Source organism: Magnolia sinica, chromosome 9 (assembly GCF_029962835.1).
Source record: "Magnolia sinica isolate HGM2019 chromosome 9, MsV1, whole genome shotgun sequence".
NCBI classification, from domain to species: Eukaryota; Viridiplantae; Streptophyta; class Magnoliopsida; order Magnoliales; family Magnoliaceae; genus Magnolia; species Magnolia sinica.
This window is the reverse complement of record NC_080581.1, coordinates 32,587,183-32,608,222: the sequence shown is the minus strand read 5'-3', so window position 1 is coordinate 32,608,222 and position 21,040 is coordinate 32,587,183. Positions and strand designations below refer to the sequence as shown.

Genomic DNA, 21,040 nt, shown 5'->3' with positions numbered 1-21,040 from the left:
GATCTTTAGCGGTGCTTTTAAGCGCTGCTAAAAACCCTAAAAGCATCGCCATTTTCTTTTCCTGGCGCTAGACAAGCGCTGATAAATGGGGGTGTCGGTGAAAGTTTTAGCGACGCTAATATACTTTCATTGGCGCTTGTCTGAGTGCCGTTAATTGTATACTCTTTTTCGATGCTCATTCTACCTTTACCGACACTTTGGGTGGCTGCAGTATTTCTGAGAAAAGCGCCGCCATAAGTCTATCCAAGCGCCGCTAAAGCACTATATGTTAACACTTTTTTCCCTATAAAAGCGCCGGTAGAAGTCTTTGTATAGATTTAAAAGGCCAATAATATTTTTCATTATATATAATTCAATTGAAAAACCTGCATTTTTTAATATTTGAAACATAAAAAATGATGCAATACAATTAAAGCTGAATATTAAATAAAATTTATATTACTTCATAATAAAAAATATATAATAATTATTACAATAAATTAAAAATGGGCTCAAATAAATAAATAAATAAAAACAAATCCTCTATATGGTCTACTCGTAGCACAAGTGGCGTCAAAAGGCTGAAGTGCTTGTAGGCCTAAATTCAGGCATAATTGATTAAAAATCCTTCACACAAGGAAAAAAAAAGTCAAAAAGTAGCATTCAACAAATTGATGCATGGAAAATAATTAATCATTTGATCCTATCCTTAAAAAGTCAAAAAACTATCAAGGCAACAAATGTTGTAACTTGAATTCCATTACATCTATTAGCCCTACATTGATGCATGTGTTTTATCCACGCCCGTCCATCCATATGCACCCTTCACACGTGACATTTAAGTGTACACGTGACCAATATCATTGGTGAATCTGGTTCATTAATTACATTTCTATAATCTGCTTTAGGTGACATGGATGAAACTGGATGGTATCTAAGATGTGTTGAGAATCTGAGCAAGAATCTTCTGCATAATGATCGCAATAATTGTAGTAAAGGAACATATTTAGAGAGTTGAGAGAATCTATTAGCATCTACAACAACTCTCAATTTAATTACACTCTAATATTTAAAAAAATAGAAATAAAAATAAAAATCAAAGAAAACCTCCAAAATATCAAAGTATTACCTCATATATTTTTGGGGTAGATGAAAACCCATGCCTTATTTCTTTGCATAGATAAAGAAACAAGGTTCAAAAACTGAATCTCCCTGCCGCATGTGAATGCATTTCCTCAAGTCAATTTCATTAACGTCTAGCTATGCTGATAAAGTAAAGCTTAAGGAAAATTAAGTCATTAAGAAGAAAGATGACTAACAAAGCATATAGAAATGTGTTGCAATATACACTTGCCTCTTTCTCCCGATCAATACGCTACGTGATTACTATAAGGATGAGGATCTATGGAGCAATCCCAGTAATCATTCCACTCCAAATTCCCTTAATACCAAAGACAAATAAATAAAATTTCACATACAGAAATATAGAATTGTAACAGAGAATCAAGCCTACCATAAATAGTGATAAAGCTTATGCAAATGAATGGCGAAAACACCAAGTTCTCCATTTTATAAATATATAAATCATTCCACAAAACAAGCAATAATGTCATAAGCAGAAACACAACAGGAAGTAAATGCAAACTAGTGAACAAATTAAATGGCTAAAGGAAGCATATACACTGATAATGGTAGCTGGAAATATGAATATTTATTCACACCAGGAAAAAAAATGAAAATAAAAATGATTAGAGCTAAACAAAAGTCAAAACAGAATGTTGGTTAGAAAACAATAGCATGCAACCAACTATAGTTGCTTCACAATTCCAAAATCACTGCCACATAAATTTTCTGGAAGAAAGAAATTACATACATATTTTTGTGCCATGGCTTGGAGATCGATCCTTGGAATCAGCTTTACGGTGGCCTCTTTCGTGCATCATCAACAGCCACAACCTACAGAAAGGTGTATAGATAAAAGAGAACTTTTAAAACCAGCAGAAAGCCAGCTAATTCTCATCTCAAGAAAAGACACCTCATACCTGTGCAAGGTCCCCTTTGTATTTCCCATACTTCACGCGGACCCATGTGCCCTTAGAAACTTCACTTGATTTGATTTGAAGAGAATAGAGAACTTCATTTTTGGGAACCAGCACCACTCTAATAGAATATATACTACAAAGCGCTTTACATACCTGTTTTGAAAATTGGTTCCATTCCTAATTAGTCTGGAAAGCATGTAAAAAGGGAAAAAGAAGAAATAAAAGTGCTCTACATCTGCAAGAAAATACCTCAACGACTTCACGTTCCCTATCAGCTTCAATATAAATATAACCTTTCACATGCTCAACAGAAAATTCAGATATTATCTGTAATTTAGTTCCAATAGTTTGCATATCAACATACTTCTGGATGAGGCAGAATGCTACCTGCATCTCATGTCCAACCTGCAGCCAAGATTTTTTCAAGAAAACATACAAATAGAAAGAGAACCACTCTGCCAATATTTGACAGCTGATGACTTGATAGCATACCGTGCATTTGAATGTTGGAGGGCCTCTACAGCCATTGGCCTCTTGCTGGGGTCCCATGAGCAAAGTGACTATACATATGACATATCCACAGATCATGCAGGAATAAGCACAACTAGTTATCTTTTCTCTTCTTTTTTTTTTTGGGTGGATAAGGTGCATCCATTCGGAAATCAAGCATCCAAATCCTACTTAAAAGTCCAAGCCATTGTCAGCAGAGAGAAAACTACTCAACAGAGAACATTTACCTGTTAAACCGAAAACTAACAAGAAGTTGTTCACTCATTTGTTATATTTATGCCAAAAAAAATAAATGAGGCAAGGTTCCCCTGTTTTCAGTGCAAGAAGCACATTAGCTCCCTTGGTACTTTCTGGGAAGAATAAAGAAATGTGATTGTTGTTTGATTCCCTCTGTAAGAATTTTGCACATTCCTTCCTCTCAGGATACTACAAGATAATTCATTAGCTTCACCAAGCATATGGCTGAGCTCCACCTTAGTGGACTGGAATATATAACATACATCTACCAAGATCATATATTGAAATGGGCTCTAAAAGAGAAACTGACAAAAAAACCTTTGGGGAAGGAAAAAACGCATAGTAAAAATCTTGTAACAAGGCATGCAGATGATATTTATTGGAATTTTTAGGGAGTTTCTGGTGTATGGTTTAGCAGAGGATACACAACATTGACACATTTATCAATCGATATGTGAATTAGTTTATTCCAAATAATCAATTATGCAGCGGTACTTTTTTCTTGTAATTTACTTCACACAGAATACAGCAGTGTCATGTAAAATAACTTTGAAATTTAGGTGGAATATTTTTGTTACCAGAATATAGCACAAGGTATATGATTGTAGTCAGCTTTAGTAGGCTATCCACCGAAAACAGTTTTCTACAGGCAACATAGAAGAAAGGAAACAATATGATTTTTTTTTGCTTTTCAATGGAAGGAATAAAAACGTTTTAGTGAATAAGTAGTCATAGGATAGTGTAGTTGAAATGAGGATGTTGAGATGGATGAGTGGCAAGACAAGGAAGGATACAATTAGAAATGAATGAGTGGCAAGGCAAGGAAAGATACAATTAGAAATGAATGCATTCTATGTTAGTGAATCTTAACTTATTGTTTATCATCTGTGCATGGTGATAGGTCTAATACTATCAAGAAAAAGAGGTTTGAGCAAATACTTGATGTTGGTTGGGCATGCACTGAGCAAATACTTCTAGATTAAATATATGACTTTTTAGGCAATATCAAATATTATTAAAAAAAAATGAAGGATGAGCACCTTGATGTTGGTTGGGAATGCACTGAACTATTCATATGAGAGTCAGGTCCTGAATTGTACAAACAACTGTGGCTTATTTAAAAAGAACGAACATCAAAAAAAAAAAAAATGGACATCAGAGATGGGTGCTTTTATAGAAATAAATTCAAAGTGTGGAACATATATATATATATATATACATATATATATATATATATATATACATATATATATATATACATATATATATATACATATATATATATATATATATATACATATATATATATAAACACCTGTCTGAAAGTTTTGAGTCCATGGTAATCTTGAAACGAGGCATTTTTTCTAAAACTAGAGATCCCAATCCCCCAGTTAGATGCTTCTGGATGCTATTCCATATACTCTGTCAAATCAAATGAAACCTGTTCAAAAGATAAAACACAACATTTAATCTAAGGCCCAAGATTATAGCTACACATGTACTTACATTCATAGGGAAATAAAACTCCTTGATTTTAATCAAGAAACCTAATAACAACGATTGAGCATAACTCATAGGGAACTAGCATAAAGCACTCAATGTCCAATGGTGCAGATTAGCTATAAACTTTAGAAGTCAAACCAAATTCGGACGAATACACAAGTGAAGAAAAGAAAATTTGCATAGACTATGGTTTGTCACTTCCTTTCACTCAACATGGAAGGAACTGTTGGATTAGCTATAAACTGTAAATTAATCAAATTTGCATGAATGCATAAGAGACAAAAACAGATAAAACTCCTTGATCTCTAATACATATGAACATGACCGATAAAAAGTCTATTCAACAAACAAAACAAGAATAAAACGAAAGACATGTAGCAAATCAACCACCTGTAAACATGAACCACTTAACTCTTAACTGTTGCTTCCATAAGTCATCCAGGCAATAATACTCAGCTGATGAATCCAAGATACTACAACATTTATCTATCCAGCCATTAGTAGATCAGCAGTTACTCCCCTATACAGAGTAAAAACAGAAAATATCAGATTCTCACCCTGCACAAATGTCTCTAGGATGCACTCTAAAACAAAGAAAGAAATAAAGGTGCTTTCAAGGGAACCATCTAAATTAATTTCCACCTGGAGAAAAATCTGAGATATGGTTGCACAAAATATGACAGGAAGCGGAGCAGAATCATGTATAGAGGTGGGCAAGCATCTATTACTCTATTCATGATTGATATTTTACAGCCAACTACAAGCTTCATGTTGGGTGCAAACACGGAAATACTCGAATCTTATGCAGACACAGCAATACAAGTTGGAAATTAAGACTGATGATTACTTTACCTATCTCTTCTAGCTATTTTGGAAATACTAAAACAACTGAAGCATCAACCAACATTATCCTCTAAAATCGCTAGAAACTTCTCAACCTGAAACAAAGGGTAAAAAACAAGGAAAAAAAGACACCCCCCCCCCCCCAAAAAAAAAAAAAAAAAAAAAAAGAAGAAGAAGAAGAAGAAGATTCTGATCAAAACCTGATTCAAAGCTCTATTAGAAGCCATACATATCAGTTTGAAAATCATTTGCGCATTTCCTACTTACCCTTCCTAATGATGTATGATAATACATATGCCTTTCCAACCTTCCAAGATCTAAGGCCCCTCCTAATTCTATCTTGTGACAGCATCATCATTCAACAATCTCTAAAAGTAGATTCTCAAGTTGTCACAAAATCCAGTCCTTCATTGTCGTCGTCATCTAAAGCCTTAATGCCAATGTATCACAATACCCAGTTATAAATTTAGGAAAAGAAGAAGGCAGACAAAACATTGACGCTAAACTAGACAATAGAATATTGAAGAAAAATGCTAATGATAAATAATAATAAAAATTTTAAAGCACAAATCCAATTGGAATCCCCTGCTGGTCAAAAGGACTGTCCAGTTCTAAAATGACCAGTCAAACAGCAAAATAATACCTCGGGATGCACTGCGATAGCTGTATCAGCAAATAATGTCTCTGGGCATGCTGTTGCTATTGTCAAATAGACACTCCTTTAGCATAAAACAAAGCATGTAAGCAAAAGAATTGGTACAAGGATTATCCTACGCAATGATGCATGTGCAATGCAATTTTCAGCCTTTCTATACATCAGCTAGGAGATTGTATAGGTTATTTAAGTCAAAACGATTGGGTAACATGAGCAGCACAGTTTTAGAATGTATGATAAAAAGAAAAATAAATGCATTAACCATGTAGAATATGTTCTCTTCCAGAATTACTTGTCATATTGAAAAAGTAACAGATAAATAAAACACATGGATTTGTACATGATTTTTCCAATGCCACTTCAAATTGGCTAGAGATTTAGTATTTTGAAACATAAACTAATTCCAGTTTATAAAAGGACAATTGAACTAAATCTATAATAAAATTATTTTATTTTCCCATCAGAATTAGAATTATAAAGAGCAAACTGTCATTCAACAAAATTATAAAGAGCAAAGGCTTCCCTGAATTAGAATCCCATTAAAAAAAATTAGAATTTATAAATATTATCTAAATCCAGCGAAAGAACCACAAGGAAGAGAATTTATCATACATCAAGTGAAAAAAGAACGATAATTGAAACCCAAAAATGTACCTAAGCCAAATTGCTGAGCAATGCCATCATCTAAGCCTTATCCATGATCTCAATGAGCAACTATACTTGGGAGATCATGGACATTGAGAATAGCCACAAAACAAGCACAAAAGTGACAAACCAAGAGAACAACTTGCATTCAGTCAATGAGCCTAATGACCAAAAACCATGATGTTGTCATGAGTTTCAATGCAGGATATTTGAGCCATGCAAAAAGGTTGACCAAAGACCATATAAGACAAGGAATTGTCCTCTTCCTCTTTGTATAGAATGGTTTCAGAATTTAAATTATTGAGAGTATTAGATCTAGCAAGTGATGGATGTTTTTGGTTTGGTATCCTAGGACAGTTTTTGGTTTTTAGGTTGAGGAGTGGTCTATGTTTGTTTTGTTTGTTTGCATGTTTGCAGCTTGGGGATCTTCTTAGGCAAGGTGATGAAGTGGTTTTGAGTGATCTTCTTGGAGGCCTATGCTAAGATTGTTGGTCGTGGGCCAGAATTTTTTTGGTCATTTGCATCTGCAGCCACATTTCCAAGTGGATTTTGGTCAGAAGATGGCAAGCCAATGTTTCAAAGGGACTGGATGATGAAGTTTTTTAGTTGCTGAATTAGAGTTAGGCTGTGCTCAAAGTGGCCAGGTCGAAGTAGGGTTGATTTTGGATCTTCTCAAAGCTGTGTTCCAGCCAACTTGCAGGCAGTTTTGGATGCTGCTGGGTCGGATCCTATAATTGCTCTGTTTTGATCAAGTCCTATATGTATTATCATACATCATTAGGAAGGGTTAGTAGGAAATGCCCAAATGATTTTCAAACTAATATTATCATACATCATTAGGAGGGATCCACTCTGATGTCTGTGTTTTCTATCAATGTTGTCCACCCTTTTCAGCTCATGTATATGTTTCATGTCTCCTATGTCCCTCCATTTTTAAGGCATGAGCCCAAAAACGAAGCAGATCAAAGCTCAAGTGGACCACACCACAGGAAATAGCAGGGATAATGACACCCACCATTGAAAACTTCGATAAAGTTCCATTTACGAGCCACACGCCAATAGAGGGATAGAGAAAAAACCTAAACAACTGCAGGATGATCATGACGAGTAAAACCATCTGTCCATTTCTTGAAAGCCTCACTATCATCGATCTCACTGTCTATCAAGCGGCCCCTTTCTACCACCCTCTCTACCTTCTTTTTCATGCTTTTGTACAACATCTGCATGAGAGAAAGCAAAGCAACAGATGCTCAACAGATACTCCCTACAAATCCACATAGTTCTTTGTTTTTTCCTCCTAATCAAAGAACTACACCAAAAAAGATCTCTGTAATTAAAAAATTTTAAAAAAAAATTTAATATGCAAAAGATCTAAATCATCAAACAACAAAAAAATAGATAAAACAATAAAAATCCCATGAAACAATCTTGACATCAAAATGCAACAGTAGAAACCCCCAAAATTCGTTGGATAACACATGCGACTTAAGAAACCCTAGAAAATAGAATAGACTTCGATGAAACCCTAATGTTACAATGCAGGAGGAGATCGAAAGGATCACATTCTCTCTTACCCTAAATCGATAAAATTGGGAACAAGAAATTAGAAGAAACCTTAAATCCGATGCGAGCGCGAGAATCGAACAGGTCTGCCATTGAAATTACATGAGCTCGTTGAGATCTGCAAATCCAAAGGGGAGCTCTCTCCTCTAGCATTTAAAGTGAGAGAGATAGGTTGTCGATTTTGGAAGAATGGAATGGAGGGCGGGGAGAGAGAGAGAGAGAGAGAGAGAGAGAGAGAGGCCGTCGGTTTTGGAAGTGAGAGAGGGAGGGACGGAGAGAGAGAATGAGAAAGGGGGAGGTAGGGTTTTCTTTTTTCTTTTTTAATGGACCTTCGTCAGTAGCAGGTTTCGGTTACTGTCTTCAAAGGTTACTCCAACCCGATAGAATAGATTTTCAAGACGCTCGCCGGTGGTGCATGTTGGCCACCAGCAAAAAAGTGTCGGTAATGCAACAGTTTCTTATAGTGTACATTGAGTTTGTACAGACGGGGCACTTAAGAAGCTCATTCACACCATTAGTGGAAGATACACCTCCTTTAATGCTAGGAGCAATAGTAGGCTTAATTAGCTGGAATTTTTTCAATTCATCACTTGCAATGGATAACTCATGATCTGCAGCTTGAGATTCAAGGACTTCCTTGCAAATGCTACTCCTAGTCCTAGGAGCCATGCTGACTAATTCACAATCTCAGTTTCACATAGCCCAGACAAACAATGGCCAATGCTATGTTATAACATTCCAACTCCTTCCTGCAGCTGCACCTATCCGATGCATGAACCTAAGAAAATCTTTGCTCTCACATAAAATAAAACACATGATTAATGCCAATCCATTCACTGCTGCAGTGGCAAGAACTGTTGTAGTTGCTAAGCCTTGTGCCACTTGGCTAGGATATGCACAGTTTCACAATCCTATTTGTCAAGCACCTAAGGAAAAATAAAATAAAAAAGCAGATTTGAGTCCTCTATGATGCACTAATCACAATTACTAGACTATAATTTTCTTACCAACGAAATGATGTAGTTGCAGCAAAAACAATAGCAAGCCTATTGAACTGAAACCATAACATTATTTGTACGAAACCATTCATAATACAGAAAATTAATATTTATTTGTTGATAGATAGTCTTTAGCAAATCACATCCATATAAGAATACTCAGCTTTTGATATCACTGTTCTCTCACATAAACTTGTATAAATTTAGCTCAGGCACCCTTCTCATGCCAAAATGGAAATTAATAATCACCATGACCTAAACTTAAATAAAAAGAAACTAGAGACATACCTCACTGCCATACAATTCCAATCCAATCCCGATTCATGAATTAAAGGAAATTATTCAAATTTCACACTTACATTAGGAATAACTCATTGAAATTCAACTGATTAGTGGCTTTTCGAACTCATATATGGATTAAACCTATCCAGACTTCAATGAAAGACTATTATAACGACTGTTAAAGTTTTAATACAGACACCAATTGGCAGATCCTCAAAATTTTCATCAATAAAAAAGAAGAAGAGATTCAAGCTAACTAAAAGCTAAGCATACTGTCAAATTCTCATCTGCAAAAATTCAAAAAAAACAAAGCCTCAACAGCCAGAGACAGTGAATTCATTTGCTTATGCTTAAAATCTTGTTCAAGACTTCACATCCATGAAACATAGCCCTCAATATTTCAATTTGGAGAAAGGAAAGACTACAGTGACGATTCGCCAGAGGACTGGAACCATACAACTCACCCTGTATCAGTTGGTTTTGATCATGTTTTGGCATGGTGGCCCATTTCATTTTGGACCAAAACCAAAGGACTCAAGAAGATAACGAGCTGTATCAGATGATTTTCTAAATCATCCCTAGATCCCTCTCACATGCATCATTCTTCGGCAATGGGATCCACAGGATCATTCAGCCATACTTCTAATGGGCAACAGCAGCAGCAACACAAGGTGTCCCGGAATTAGTTTAGTGGAACCATACCAGAGTAGCTGGCAAGGAGCATCCATAAAAAGGCCCTTATCACCTTGAGCAACTACTGGCACTCAGTCACTACTAAGGTACGAGCTGAGAGAAAGGATATCCACGATGGAACACCACCTGGTGGTATGTTGGGAATCAGTTTTGAGAGAAAGGATATCCATGATGGAACCCAACCGATTAGATGATAAGCTATGTTGAGGGTCGAATATTCAATATTAGACCCCAATTACTACCTGGATTTATGAACATGACACTGCTTAATGGTTTATTTTAATCGTGTTTGTGATGTAAGGTGAATCTAGGAGTGTGGACTAGAAAGGATGCTAAAAGCATGGATTTAATGCTCAGGCATCACCAAGGCATTGGACGGGGCTCCATGAGACCAAGATCGAGGATTTACACACCGAAGATCAGAGAAATTCCAGCCACTCATCTTAAACAGGCCTAAAAGACGTCCAGAATGCAAGATCATAGGGTTCCCACTATCTGATCGGCTCAAAACTTTATACACGGCCTAAGGACTATAAATTAACCGTACATGTCAAAAATAAGTCATTGGATCATTCTAGAAGTGGCCCAACGGATAGATCAGCCCCTAAAAACCTGATTTGGGGCTCACCTGATATCTGGATATGCTTCAATTTTGGTCCTAACTGTTAAAATAATTTGAGAAAAGATATGGACGGAAAGGTTTTGTCATGAACATTACAGAGGACCACACATATATATTGCATGTACATATGGTACATGTGTACAAGAAATGCACTAGACGGAGAATCCTGTCAAATAGAGGGCTGACCGAGCCTTCCATTAAAAATGGAAATTTCCATTTTCGGCAGCGTTTGCACAGATGATTCCAATGGGCCACTATCATCATCAATTTCGACGATCCGAACCGTCCAATTTCTTCGTAGAGTGGCCAAGACCCTCGTCAAGCTCGCCTTTCGGCCCCAAGCACGTGTACGCACGAGGAATGTTGTAAAACACAAAATGGATGGCCGAATCTTTACCGCAAGATAAATCAAATGGGCCACACTAAACCCAATCCAAAACCATACATATCTGAATGGTTTTTCGTGCAGCATCCTATGGACGGATTGGATTTCCAGAAAATCCCAATCATAGGCCCCACTGTCAACACAGCGTAAGGGCACAAGCTCTATTGCGCGTGTCCAAAGACCCAGAATGATCTGGGTCATTTTATGATCATGGTAGGGATCGTTCTGGACATCTGGACCGTCAAAAACTTTCCTAAGGGAACACCGACCAAGCTCAAGGAGCCTAAATGTCTCGGATCTTGCGTATGAAATGGCCATGGGCCGACAATGTTGGAAAATGCAAGTGAGGTGCCTCTGTTGCTCCGTATCTCCTTGCGGGAACTATCTCCACCGACTCCAGCAAGGTCGGTTCTCCAAACCGTCCTCTCCACTGCCCCTGGCACCTATAAAACAGAGAAAGAAAGAGAGAGAGAGAGAGAGAGAGAGAGAGAACGTGAGATGGATCCTATCTTGGCTTGAACGTGCAGGAGAGAGAGAGAGAGAGAGAGAGAGAGAGAGAGAGAGAGAGAAAGATAGTAGTGTTTGCTTTCTTTTTCTTTTTCTTTTTTATATCTTGCTTTTGTTTAAGAGATCCAGCCCATTCATGTTGGGCTGAACCTCTTGGCTAGGGCTAAGAGGTGAAGGTTGTAGTGTGATGGGTAGTTTCCTATTGTTTTGATTCATGTTGATGAACCTTCTCTGATTATAGTTTGATATATGGAATGCCTTTAGTTTTTAATGGTTTGTTGTGACTGAAATTACAATAGATCTGCGATATCTTCTGGTATTTTCATTCATGTATGAAGGTTATGATCGTAAGGACATCGTTGTTCACCATTGTCTCATGGGCATAGATAGATGATGGAATCCTTCCCTATGTTCATAACTCTCTTCGATTGGTTGTGGATTGGCTAAATTCTGTTGTTTGCTTTGTCTCCTGGGCATGGTTTTGTGATGGAATCCATTCTAATTTACATCCATCTTATCTTTTAAAAACTATACCAAAGGAAGTTTAAATTGTGCTTTAGTGATATATCTTCCAACTGGATGAAGAAGGGACTCGAAGTCCAGTTGAGTTCGTGAATCAAGCGTAGATCTCCCTGATCTCTACAAGTGGATCCTCTGAATCCCTAGTTACCTACCTTTGATTTCTACAATTTTAGATTAATACGTCATCATTATTTTCTCATATTCCCTTGATTTAGATTTCATCTTATTCTAGTTCTAGTTCTGGTTATTTTCAGATTACGTACAGGTTTCAGTCCCTTGGGATTCTACCTCGGTCTCACCGAGTTTATTACTACATCACAACCCTATACTTGGGGAGTGAACAAGTTTTTAGTGCCGTTGCCAGGGACTGACGGCTACGATTCTCTAAAATTAATTGGTTTTAGAAGTAGTTTAAGATTAAGATTTTACTAACTTTAGTTTTAGATTTTTCTTTCTTATTGATCTTTAGAACTAACTTGTTTTCCTACCTCGTAGGATTTTTGTAGATCTTCTAATCTGATAACTTCATCCTTATTTCCTTACTTTCTCTAGCCTTTAGATTTGGTTTTTTCTTTTAAAAACTAACTTAGTTTGTTTTGGTTTGCAAGATCTTCACTTAGGACTTTGAATTCGATAACTTCTTTCCATCTTTCTTCTTTATTTCTAGAATTCCTTTCTATTCTTCCTCTTAGGTCTAGGTTTAGGATCTAAATTAGGGGCTGCGAGTGTTTTATGACCAAGTAGGTTCGTGATAATACCCGACGTCTCTTGACCGAAGGAGGATTAGTTGAGGGGTTGATTGTCTAACGTAGGATTAGACACCGCTCGAGAACCCCAGAGTTAGTTGAAGTAATGGCCGCAAATCAACTCCCTCCACCTAGGATGGATGACATTTAAGATGAGAATGAGGTGCATCAAGCACCCCCGCCTCGTACTTTATGAGATTATTTACAACCGGCGAGGGTAAGTACGCCCTCATGCATGATTTTTTCTGAAAATACAAGACATATGAACCTCAAGCCAGGGGTTATCCAACTCCTTTCTAAATTCCATGGGCTTGAATCAGAAAGTCCATACTTACATTTGAAAGAGTTTGATGAGATCATAACCACTTTATACTTTCCTAATGTATCTGAGGATACAGTCAGGCTGAAACTCTTTCCACTTTCATTGAAGAAGAAGGCTGAGACATGGTTACATTCACTACGTCTTAGATCCATTGGCACATGGAATGATATGCAGAGGGAATTCATAATGAAATTTTTTTCACATAATAAAACGATTACCCTTAGAAAACCAATCATGAACTTCACCCGAAAGGAGGATGAAACATTCTTGTAATGTTAGGAAAGGTTCAAGGATCTTGTCAGTTCATGCCCACAACACAGCTTTGAAACATGGAGCATTACAAACTTTTTCTATGATGGACTGACATCTTCCATGCGCCAATTGGTCGAGACAATGTGTAATGGAGAATTCATGAATAAAGATATCGATGAGTTATGAGATTACCTCGATAGCCTTTCTGAAAAAATACAATCATGGGACCATTACCCAAATTCGGACACCACGTCTAGGCCGACTCAATTTAAGGAGAAATGTGGATTGTATCTTTTGAAAGACAAGGATGATCTCAATTATAAAGTGACTAATCTCATAAGAAAATTCGAGGCCATGGAAGGAAAGAAGGATAAGGTTAATGAAATTATTTACGGCATTTGTGATGGCAACATTCACACAATTGAAAATTGTCCTACAATACCTGCCTTTCGAGAAGTGTTGAATGAACAAGCCAATATCGTAAATAACTATCAAGGACCTTTCAATAGACCTACCTCTAATATGTACAATCCTGGTTGGAAAAATCATCCAAATTTTAGTTGGAGGAATGGACAAACTGCTACCCCTCAAAGTTTCTTTAATCAAACTTCAAAACAACAACAAGAGAAACCTCAAGAGAATCCGATTCTAAAACATTTTGAAAAGTAAGATCTTTTCAATCAGGGTATGCTACAAACCTTGCAAGACCTTAACAAAACATTACAAGGACTTAAGGCTAAAAATACAATTGAGAATAAGGGGAGCCTCCCAGCTCAACCTCTTACCAATCCAAAGCTGCAATATGAAGTTGGTAACCCAAGCTCTTCAAATCAAACAGAGCACGCTAAATCCATCACCACTCTTAAGAGTGGGAAGATTATTGATAAAACCCCTCCAGTCAGGCTCGAAAAGCCTCAAGAATCAGAAGAGGACAACAATGATGGATCTAGTGATGCCCCACAAAAATTAGAACCAAAACTTCTAGAGAAGCCAATTGCTCCATTTCCCCAACGGTTGGTTGCACCAAAACCTCTCTCTAACTCTCAGGATATTCTAGAAGTGTTGAAATAAGTGAAAGTCAACATTCCTCTACTTGATGTCGTAAAACAATTACCTTTATACGCCAAATTCTGGAAAGACCTATGCATGACCAAACGACGGCAGAGTATTCAAAAGATCTTCTTGACTGAGAAAGTGAGTGTCATCCTAAAGCAAGACGTGCTGCAGAAATTCAAAGATCCCGATAGCCCACCATATCATATGTAATCGGGGACTATCGAATTGATCACACACTTCTTGACTTAGGAGCGAGCGTCAATCTGATTCCCTACACGGTATGTAAACAGTTAGGTTTGGGTGAATTAAAACCCACCCTAACCACACTACAACTTACTAATCTCTCTGTTCGTGTACCAAGAGGGATAATTGAGGATGTGTTGGTTTAGGTCAATAGATTTTACTACCCTGTAGATTTTATTATCCTGGACACCGAACCCATCAATAACATGAGCACTCAGATTCCTGTCGTTCTTGGTCGCCCATTCCTTGCCACTTCAGACGCAATTATCAATTGCAGGAATGGTGTCATGACTATGTCCTTCAAAAATCTGACATTGGAGTCAAACATCTTTTCAATAATGGCAGAAACACAGAGGATGATGACGATTTCCACGACATTAACATGATTGATTCTTTCGTGGAAGATAGAACGCCTCTGACCTTATCCTCTGACCCACTAGAGACATGCCCGGCACACTCCCATGACTTGGATGATGATATTATTAGGGAGAGGTGTGCCTTGCTTAATACTGCACCGGTACTTGAAGTTAACCAGTGAAGGCCACAATTTGAAGAATTACACCAAACTTATGCCGTGCCTCTATCGTCTAACTTCAAGCCACTGAAGATTGACCTAAAACCTTTACCCTCTGATTTAGAATATGCCCATTTAGGTCAAGAAGAGACATACCCAATGGTGATTTCATCTCACCTTAAGAACAAACAAGAGAGTATGCTCATTTCTACTCTTAAAGAAGATAAAGGAGTTATTGGACATATTATCACAGATCTCGATAGGATGAATGAACTCCTTTCAACTGAATATTTCGACTCTTTAGATGATTGTTTAGCACACTTTACAGATTCAAACAATCCTATGATACATGAAATAGTGGGTGCCTCGTAAGACAATAACTCGGTAGTTATCACGGACCGAGAGAACCCTTATTCTGAAGTACCTCCTCCCCCAGATCCTAAATGTTTGCCATTGAAGGAGGAGGAGCTAAAAATTGAACTAAAGAGTGAAACTTCGGCGTGTGTTGAGACTACATCACCTACAACAAATTTTTTCTGAATTTCATCTACTTGTACTCTCTGATTCATTATGGTATACTAACTCTGAAACTTTCTTTATCACAGGTGAATCATATATACTTTGGACACCCTAGGAAATTAAAATAAAACCTTATGCTGAGGTCCATAAGTTTCTCTGGAACGCCATGCTCCAGGGCATCCAAGCCCATTGCAAAAAGGGCTTTTAGATGATCTTGTTGAGAAACCTACCGAGAAACTTATCAAGATATTGGCTGGAAGAGGAACCTTGCGGCATGACTGAGTAGTTTTTCCCCTACTTTTATAAGACTGGGATAGTTTGCTTAATGTCGTTCTAGGATAGTCGGCTTTAAGTCGTTAGGTAGTTTGCTTCCTGCATTTTTTTGGGATAGTTTGCTTCCGTGTCTTCACTCTCATGCTGACCGGCTTTCATGCTGTAATCATTATGGAAACGTCTTTCTTGATTCCTTCGTCCAGGTACTATCTTCCCATCACTTCACATTTACTTTCGTTGTCCCATGTGCATTGTATGCTCATATATCTTTTCCATTGAGGACAATGTAGATTTTAGGTTAGGGTGGGAGATTAGGTTTCCTAATCAGTGTTTTCTTAGTCTTGAGCAGAAATTGTGAAATTTTTTAAATTTTTCTGAAATTTCTTATGAATTCAAATTGATTTTGACGACCATCTTGGATTTAGAATGACAAGATAAGTGATGTTGGTAATTTATGACTATTGGATTCCGTTATTTGTTAGATTTCACTGTTAAGTTCAAACTGTTAATCCATGATTAGAGGTTTTAAACATTGATTGAGTCATGATTTCACAAGACACATCTTGCTTACACATTAAGGTTTCAGTTCGATATAAAAGGCTTAACTTGGTAATCACTAGACATGGAAAGAACCACCCTGGGGGATTTGTCCATCCTGCTTATAAAGAAGAGTTGAAAGGGTTGGGCGACTAGTCTTCACCATAGGTTTGCTCCCTATAGGTGAAGATTCGATTCCCCAAGGATGACATTCGGAAAGGGTTGGGCGACTAGTCTTCACCATAGGTTTGCTCCCTATAAGTGAGGATTCAATTCCCCTCCTTGGCTTTACCTTCAAAAGGTTGACATAGCGTAAAAGCCATCGATGGAAAAATCAAAAGCTGGAAGAATAAAAAGATGATCTATAAAGCAAGCTTTAGTTTGGGTTTTGGTTGTCCTGAATGCTATTGTGGAAGTGCCAAGGACATTACGAAATAGAAAAGTGAACCTTGATAATAAGACAAGATTTCACTATACACTCAGGGTATTCAATGTTTATAATTTTTCTAATTAAGGGATTAATATTTTGAACTTGATTATAAAGTTTACTACACGCTAGAGTCTAGGAGAAAGGAATGCCCAACATTCATGAATCTTTGCATTTTCGCATCTCGATTATTCTTCACTAATCACTGGTGTTCACAAGAAATGTCTTGTAATTCTTAACTTTTTTTTTCGCATACATTGCTCGGGACTAGCAAGATGCTGGTTGGGGGTTGTGTTGAGGGTCGAATATTGCATATTAGACCCCAATTACTACCTATATTTATGATCATGATACTGCTTAACGGTTTATTTTAATCGTGTTTGTGATGTAAGGTGAATCTAGGAGCGTGGACTAAAAAGGATGCTAAAAGCATGGCTTTAATGCTCAGGCATCACCAAGGCATTGGACGGGGCTCCATGAGACCAAGATCGAAGATTTACACACCGGAGATCAGAGAAATTCTAGCCACTCATCTTAAACGGGCCTAAAAGACATCCAAAATGCAAGATCATAGGGTTCCCACCATCTGATCGGCTCAAAACTTTATACAGGGCCTAAGGACTATAAATTAACCGTACACGTCAAAAATAAGCCATTAGATCATTGTGGAAGTGGCCCAACGGATAGATCAGCCCTTGAAAACCTGATTTTGGGCCCACCTGATATCTGGGTATGCTTCAGTTTTAGTCCTAACTGTTAAAATAATTTGAGAAAAGAGATGGACGAAAAGGATTTGTCATGAACATTACAAAGGACCCAACATATATATTGCATGTACATAGGGAACATGTGCACAAGAGATGCACTGGAAGGAGAATCCTATCAAACAGAGGGCTGACCGAGCCTTCCTTTAAAAATGGAAATTTCGTTTTCGACAGCGTTTGCACAGATGATTCCAGTGGGCCACTATCATCATCAATTTCGACGATCCGAACCGTCCAATTTCTCCGTGGAGTGGCCTAGACCCTCGCCAAGCTCGCCTTTCGGCCCCAAGCACGTGTACGCACGAGGAATGTTGTAAAACACAGAATGGATGGCCGAATCTTTACCACATGATAAATCAAATGGGCCACACCAAACCCAATCCAAAACCATACATATCTGAATGGTTTTTCGTGCAGCATCCAATGGACAGATTGGATTTCTCAGAAAATTCCGATCATGGGCCCCACCGTCAACACAGCGTAAGAGCGCGGGCTTTGTTGCGCTCGTCCGAAGACCCGGAACGATTTGAGTCACTCTATGATCATGGCAGGGATCGTTCTGGACATTTGGACCGTCAAAAACTTTCCCAAGGGAACACCGACCAAGCTCAAGGAGCCTGAATGGCTCGGATCTTGTGTATGAAACGGCCATGGGCCAACCATGTTGGAAAATGCAAGTTGGGTGCCTCTGTTGTTGCGTATCTCCTTGCGGGAACTATCTCCACCGACTCCAGCAAGGTCGGTTCTCCAAACTGTCCTCTCCACCGCCCTTGGCACCTATAAAACAGAGAGAGAGAGAGAGAGAGAGAGAGAGAGAGAGAGAGAACGTGAGAGGGTTCCTATCTTGGCTTGAACGTGCAGGAGAGAGAGAGAGAGAGAGAGAGAGAGAGAGAGAGAGAGAGATAGTAGTGTTTGCCTTTTTTTTCTTTTTCTTTTTTATATCTTGCTTTTGTTTAAGGGATCCAGCCCATTCATGTTGGGCTAAACCTCTTAGCTAGGGCTAAGAGGTGAAGGTTGTAGTGTGATGGGTAGTTTCCTATTGTTTTGATTCATGTTAATGAACCTTCTCTGATTATAGTTTGATATATGGAATGCCTTTAGTTTTTAATGGTTTGTTGTGACTGAAATTACAATAGATCTGTGATATCTTCTGGTATTTTCACGCATGTATGAAGGTTATGATCGTAGGGACCTCGCTGTTCACCATCGTCACATAGGCATGGATGGATGATGGAATCCTTTCCTATGTTCATAACTCTCTTCGATTGGTTATGGATTAGCTAAATTCTATTGTTTGCTTTGTCTCCTAGGCATAGTTTTGTGATGGAATCCATTCTAATTTACATCCGTCTTATCTTTTGAAAACTATATCGAAGGAAGTTCAGATTGTGCTTTAGTGATATATCTTCCAACTGTTTGAAGATGGGACTCGAAGTCTAGTTGAGTTTGTGAATCAAGCGTAGATCTCCCTGATCTCTACAAGTGGATCCTCTACATCCCTAGTTTCCTACCTTTGATTTCTATAATTTTAGATTAATACATCATCATTATTTTCTCTTATTCCCTTTCATCTTATTCTAGTTCTAGTTCTGGTTATTTTCAGATTATGTACAGGTTTCAGTCCCTTAGGATTCGACCTCGGTCTCACCGAATTTATTACTACATCACAACCCTATACTTGGGGAGTGAACAAGTTTTTGGCGCCGTTGCCTAGGACTGATGGCTACGATTCTCTAAAATTAATTGGTTTTAGAAGTAGTTTAAGATTAGGATTTTACTAACTTTAGTTTTAGATTTTTCTTTCTTATTGATTTTTAGAACTAACTTGTTTTCCTACCTCGTCGGATTTTTTATAGATATCTGGTAACTTTGTCCTTATTTCCTTACTTTCTCTAGCCTTTAGATTTGGTTTTTTCTTTTATAAACTAACTTGGTTTGTTTTGGTTTGCAGGATCTTCACTTAGGACTTCGAATTCGGTAACTTCTTTCCATCTTTCCTCTTTATTTTAATAGAATTCCTTTCTATTCTTCCTCTTAGGTCTAGGTTTAGGATCTAAATTGGGGGCTATGAGTGTTTTATGCTCAAGTAGGTTCGTGATAATATTCAACGTCTCTTGACCGAAGGAGGATTTGTTGAGGGCTGATTGTCCATCGTAGGATTAGACACCGCTCGAGATCCCCAGAGTTAGTTGAAGTATTGGCCACAAATCAACTCCCTCCACCTACGATGGATGACATTCAGGATGAGAATGAGGTGCATCAAGCACCCCCACCTCGTACTTTACGAGATTATTTACAATCGTCGGGGGTAAGTATGCCCTCATGCATGATTTTTTCGAAAAATACAGGACATATGAACATCAAGCCAGGGGTTATCCAACTCCTTCCTTAATTCCATGGGCTTGAATTAGAAAGTCCATACTTACATTTGAGAGAGTTTGATGAGATCATAGCCACTTTATACTTTCCTAATGTATTTGAGGATACAGTCAGGCTGAAACTCTTTCCCCTTTCCTTGAAGGAGAAGGCTAAGACGTGGTTACATTCACTGCGTCCTAAATCCATTGGCACATGGAATGATATGCAGAGGGAATTCATAAAGAAATTTTTTCTACATAATAAAATGATTATCCTTAAAAAACCAATCATGAACTTCGCCCGAAAGGAGGATGAAACATTCTTCGAATGTTGGGAAAGGTTTAAAGATCTTGTCAGTTCATGCCCACAACACATCTTTGAAACATGGCGCCTTACAAAATTTTTCTATGATGGACTGACATCTTCCATGTGCCAATTGGTCGAGACAATGTGTAATGGAGAATTCATGAATAAAGATATCGATGAGTTATGGGATTACCTCGATAGCCTTGCTGAAAAAACACAATCATGGGACCATTACCCAAATTCGAACACCACGTCTTGGCCGACTCAATATAAGGAGAAAGGTGGATTGTATCTCTTGAAAGACAAGGATGGTCTCAATTATAAAGTGACTAATCTCATAAGAAAATTCGAGGCCATGGAATGAAAGAAGGATAAGGTTAATAAAATTATTTGCGGCATCTGTGATGGCAACATTCACACAACTGAAAATTATCCTACAATACCTGCCTTTCGAGAAGTATTGAATGAACAAGCCAATGCCGTAAATAACTATCAAAGACCTTTCAATAGACCTACCTCTAATACGTACAATCCTGGTTGGAAAAATCATGCAAATTTTAGTTGGAGGAATGGACAAACTACTACCCCTCAAGGTTTCTTTAATCAAACTTCACAACAACAACAAGAGAAACCTCAAGAGGATCCGATTGTAAAACATTTTAAAAAGCAAGATCTTTTCAATTAGGGTATGCTACAAACCTTGCTAGACCTTAACAAAACATTACAAAGACTTAAGA

General features: G+C 37.8%; 1 protein-coding gene and 1 non-coding gene across 2 annotated transcripts; both read right to left on the bottom strand.

Annotated features, from left to right (window-relative positions):
* Positions 1–1,332: 1,332 nt before the first annotated feature.
* Positions 1,333–4,821, bottom strand: LOC131254827 (uncharacterized). The gene is made up of 8 exons (XM_058255541.1): positions 4,684–4,821; positions 4,084–4,209; positions 2,514–3,411; positions 2,409–2,426; positions 2,175–2,314; positions 2,022–2,085; positions 1,853–1,935; positions 1,333–1,420 (listed from the first exon to the last, which is right to left on the bottom strand). The coding sequence occupies exons 3-7, from the start codon at positions 2,670–2,672 to the stop codon at positions 1,897–1,899; spliced, it is 420 nt and encodes a 139-aa protein (XP_058111524.1). The 5' UTR covers positions 2,673–3,411; positions 4,084–4,209; positions 4,684–4,821; the 3' UTR covers positions 1,333–1,420; positions 1,853–1,896.
* Positions 4,822–13,270: 8,449 nt separating this feature from the next.
* On the bottom strand, positions 13,271–13,377 carry LOC131257240 (small nucleolar RNA R71). The gene has a single exon (XR_009177252.1). It is a non-coding gene; the product is annotated as a small nucleolar RNA R71 (small nucleolar RNA).
* Between the last annotated feature and the right edge of the window lie 7,663 nt (positions 13,378–21,040).